General features: G+C 40.5%; 1 protein-coding gene across 1 annotated transcript in view; it reads right to left on the minus strand.

Annotated features, from left to right (window-relative positions):
• TM7SF3 (transmembrane 7 superfamily member 3) overlaps positions 1 to 1,865 on the minus strand; it is a 40,570-nt gene that overhangs the window by 18,836 nt on the left and 19,869 nt on the right. Inside the window, exon 4 of the mRNA XM_023514710.1 lies at positions 800 to 990. Coding sequence (XP_023370478.1) covers positions 800 to 990 — 191 coding nt within the window. The remainder of the gene's footprint in view (positions 1 to 799; positions 991 to 1,865) is intronic.

Genomic DNA, 1,865 nt, shown 5'->3' on the forward strand with positions numbered 1-1,865 from the left:
GATCATATTTGCCCTACTTCAATCACATCTGGTAATCTACCAATCTTCTGGAAAGAATCAGAGCACTCCAGAAAAACTCCAACCATCATCTACATGCGGAAGGACGGCCTCATATCATACTACTATTAGGCACCTTTCCAGACATAAAAATACAATCCTCCCCTCCATAAAAGATCTATAGTAGTGAGGCTCAAATTACAATATACATAAGAATCATCTGAGGGGAGTTTGATAAAATGCAAATTCTAATTCAGTAGTTTGAAGATGGAGCCTCTAAGGCTGCAGTTCTAACAAACTACCAGGTGATCCCAGTCTTGTTGCCTGGTGGTCCACACCTGGAGCAGCAGGGGTTTACAGAGATTCAAATGTCAGAAAATTCTTGCTCTAAGTCAGAGACTTTAAGTTTGGGTTCTAATATTAATGCCTATGTATATATCCTTACGCAGCTTCCCATTATTTTTTCTCAAAACACCATAAACTTCATATTTGCCCAAAGTTTTTAATCTAATAACTATGGGATTACATAGAAAATTACCCCCTACTTCCATCCATATCTCAAGATTACCAGGTCACAGATGTAGCTGCAAATCAAAACTTACCATAATTTACATGCATCTCCTAAAAGGCTAACATCACTAGCCAAGACTTTCAAGATGATAACAAACTAAAAAAGAATAAAGTGATTATCCAAAAAGATCAAGAAAACAGTAAAGAAACAAGCTCCTGGTAGGTTTTCCCTTTCTCGAGTCTTCCAAAGGCATCACAATCTAGATGCACAAACCCGGAGAATGAGATTTACCTTGACAGCATTGGCCTTCACCTGGGACACCTGGACCATCCTCTGCAGATGTTTTAGCAAAACCTCCTCAGTGAGGTCATTCTCGGGCAGAAAATACTGATAAACATCATACTGCAGCCTCCACCTAGAGTCCCGGCCCGTTCCAACATCACATGGCGGAGGATCTGTGCCTCTAAAGTCAAACAACAAAACTGAAGGTCAGTCTCTTGTGGTGTCAGTCCCATCTATAAAAAGGAACCAAGATCTCGAATTTCAAATTTCTGCAACAATAATTCCAGTTGCACAGTTCACCTTGTACAGACACAGTAACTGGTATTCTGAAGAAAAGTAACACAGTTATGGACCAAATGTTTGTGTCTTTCCCAAAATCCATATGTTGAAATCCTAACTCCCAGTGTGCTGGCCTCTGAGAACTGAGTAGGTCATGAAGATGAAGCTCTCGTGAATGGGATTAGTGCCCTTGTAAAAGGGACCCTGGAGGACGGCGCCTGTGGCTCAAAAGGGTAGGGTGCCGGCCCCATATGCCCAAGGTGGTGGGTTCAAACCCAGCCCCGGCCAAAAAAAAAAGGGACCCTGGAGAGCTCTTCTTAGCTCTCTTTGTCAGGTGATGAAACAATAAAAAGCAGCAACCTGCCAACTGCACTGGCACCATGACCTGGGACTTAGAGCTTCCAGAACGGTGGCAAAAAATTTCTATCTGTTTTTTTTTTTTTTACAGTGTGCTGGTTTTATATACAATTTGAAATATTTTTTTTTACAGTGTGCTGGTTTTATATACAATTTAAAACATTTCCATCAAACTGGTTAACATAGCCTTCATGGCATTTTCTTAGTTATTGTGTTAAGACATTTATATTCTACATTTAATAAGTTTCACATGTACCCTAGTTAAGATGCACTGTAGGTGTGGCCCCACCAATTACCCTCCCTCCCTCCATCCCTAAAAATTTCTATTGTTTATAAACCACCCAGTCTACAGTACTTCGGTAGAGTGTCATGAACTAAGATACACAATTTAAGAGGCCTCAATTCAAGTTAAGCAACCAGATTCTGATGCCTCAAGTAA

Source organism: Otolemur garnettii, unplaced genomic scaffold (genome assembly GCF_000181295.1).
Source record: "Otolemur garnettii isolate 467f Iridium unplaced genomic scaffold, OtoGar3 scaffold00057, whole genome shotgun sequence".
Classification (NCBI taxonomy): Eukaryota; Metazoa; Chordata; class Mammalia; order Primates; family Galagidae; genus Otolemur; species Otolemur garnettii.